Raw genomic sequence first — 1,866 nt, forward strand, 5'->3', positions numbered from 1 at the left:
ATATATATATATATTACTGCTCTCATTGAACTTTGCCTTGTCATAAGAATAAAATAAAATAAAGTTTAGCACAGCAAAAATAGACAACAAAAGTAATTTGCATGCAATGTTCTGGTTGCCGTGACAACCTCACATGTTTGCTGCCGATCTATGTAATCATAGTACAATCACTTCAATATGGAGTGAGGTTTGGCCCCCGGAGCTCCAAAGTCAAGCTACTCCTGTGCTTGAATGTTTAAACTGGCAAGACTGAAAAACGTGCAAATGCTAAACCCGGCCGGGCCAGTATAGTTCAGTCGACCGTCCCAGCCATGGCCAGACCTCACTGTCGAGCCCTGAGACCTGAACCAGTCTCAGTAATGCATTTCACAAGAGCAACCTACCATGATCAGACGCTCCATCGGCTCCATCCACATCCGGCTTTCCCTTCAGATTCCTCACTGCACTTTCAGAGCCTTCATCTGTGCAACAGAGTGAAAATACACTGGTGTATATCTGAGGTGAATCATTTCACATAATGACACAGACCGTCTTATTTAGTTAGAAGCTGTGGATGCTAGGCATGGCAATCAAAAGCATATGCAAATGAGCGTGCGCTTTCAGGAGTTTAAGTGCACTAAATGACTGGAGAAATCTTGCATATGATTGACACTTCACCAGAACATCCAGATATGACACTGTTATCACAGCCCGGCTTGAATTTATGGGCTTACCAATATCGTGAGCGCAAGCATCTACTTCCTCTTTGTGAACTTCAGCAACATTTTTGAGGAGGTCTGATGTAGATCCATTTTGAGACTGTTTGTCTGATGTTTCTGCCTCAGATTTTGCAGTAGCTGAGCTGAATGCACCAACGGACACTGGCATGGAAAATGAAACATTTGAACGGCTTGATGACTTTTCAGCCTCAGTTGTAGAAGACTCAATCTTGAAGCCTTCTGAGGATGCTTTATCAGTTCTTGTACTGAACTGAAAAGCATTGCCTGGATTGGCTTTAAATGCTGTCGCAGCAGGTTGGCAGACAGAACTACTAAAACCGGAGGTAAAAGAGGAACTTGACGGAGCAGCAGAAGTCTTGTTTTTCATTCTTGGTTTTGCCGTCTGACACAAAATGCTGTGGCTAGATGTAGCCTTATTTCCTCCTAGGCAAGTGTCACCATCCCTCTGTCCATCTTTTTTAGCCAAAAATAACCCTCCTGCATGACTTTTTTCAGTGCTGCAGGGGGCAGTGTCACATGGGACCGCTGGAGCTGCTGACACTTTCTTATGTTGTGGTGCATCAGCCTGAATTGTTTTCTTCTCAGCCTGAGCTACAGGGCCAGCAGATGTCACCACAGCATCCTTCAATCCAAACCCAAAAGAACCTGGTTTTTGAGATCCGGATGTGAAGCCCTTCAAGCTGACATCAGTGCTCTCGGTGTTCTTAGCAGAATCTCCAGACAGTCCAATAGAAAACAATTTGGCTGGAGGAGCCACTGGAGCAGAGCCTTTGAGTTCCTCTACAGGTTTCAGCTTTGCTGTAGAAGGAGTTATGAGATCAGTCGTTTTGGATGAAATCTGAGGATATGCTGGAGACTGGTTGTAGCACGCAGAGGGACCTGTAGTAGAAGCAACTGAGACAAATAAAAGGAATGGGTTTAAACGGGTCTTAATTATTGTATACAAATATGGTTCTCTTTTTTGGTAACAGTCATTCTCCATTCTCCAGGTTTTATGAAGGTAAATCTAAAACCTTTTTATGACCTTGTCAAAACCAGTTAAAAAAGAGAGAGAGACATATCTTGCTATATATGACACAATATGTCAATATGCTCTCAGTATGTTCAAATGTATAACAAAAATGACATATTTAGGGCTTTATGAAAT

At 42.8% G+C, this 1,866-nt stretch overlaps 1 protein-coding gene across 1 annotated transcript; it reads right to left on the reverse strand.

The window, feature by feature from the left end:
* Positions 1-366: 366 nt before the first annotated feature.
* On the reverse strand, positions 367-1,835 carry LOC107577783 (uncharacterized). The gene is made up of 2 exons (XM_016263819.1): positions 714-1,835; positions 367-461 (listed from the first exon to the last, which is right to left on the reverse strand). The coding sequence occupies exons 1-2, from the start codon at positions 1,699-1,701 to the stop codon at positions 367-369; spliced, it is 1,083 nt and encodes a 360-aa protein (XP_016119305.1). The 5' UTR covers positions 1,702-1,835.
* Positions 1,836-1,866: the final 31 nt, after the last annotated feature.

This window comes from Sinocyclocheilus grahami, unplaced genomic scaffold (assembly GCF_001515645.1).
Source record: "Sinocyclocheilus grahami isolate Dianchi unplaced genomic scaffold, SAMN03320097.WGS_v1.1 scaffold7228.1, whole genome shotgun sequence".
Classification (NCBI taxonomy): Eukaryota; Metazoa; Chordata; class Actinopteri; order Cypriniformes; family Cyprinidae; genus Sinocyclocheilus; species Sinocyclocheilus grahami.

Coding starts and splice junctions, on each gene's coding strand:
- LOC107577783 (XM_016263819.1), bottom strand. CDS start 1,701: ATGGAGAATGACTGTTACCAAAAAAGAGAACCATATTTGTATACAATA. Junction 462..713: donor TGCTTGCGCTCACGATATTG/GTAAGCCCATAA, acceptor TCTGTTGCACAG/ATGAAGGCTCTGAAAGTGCA.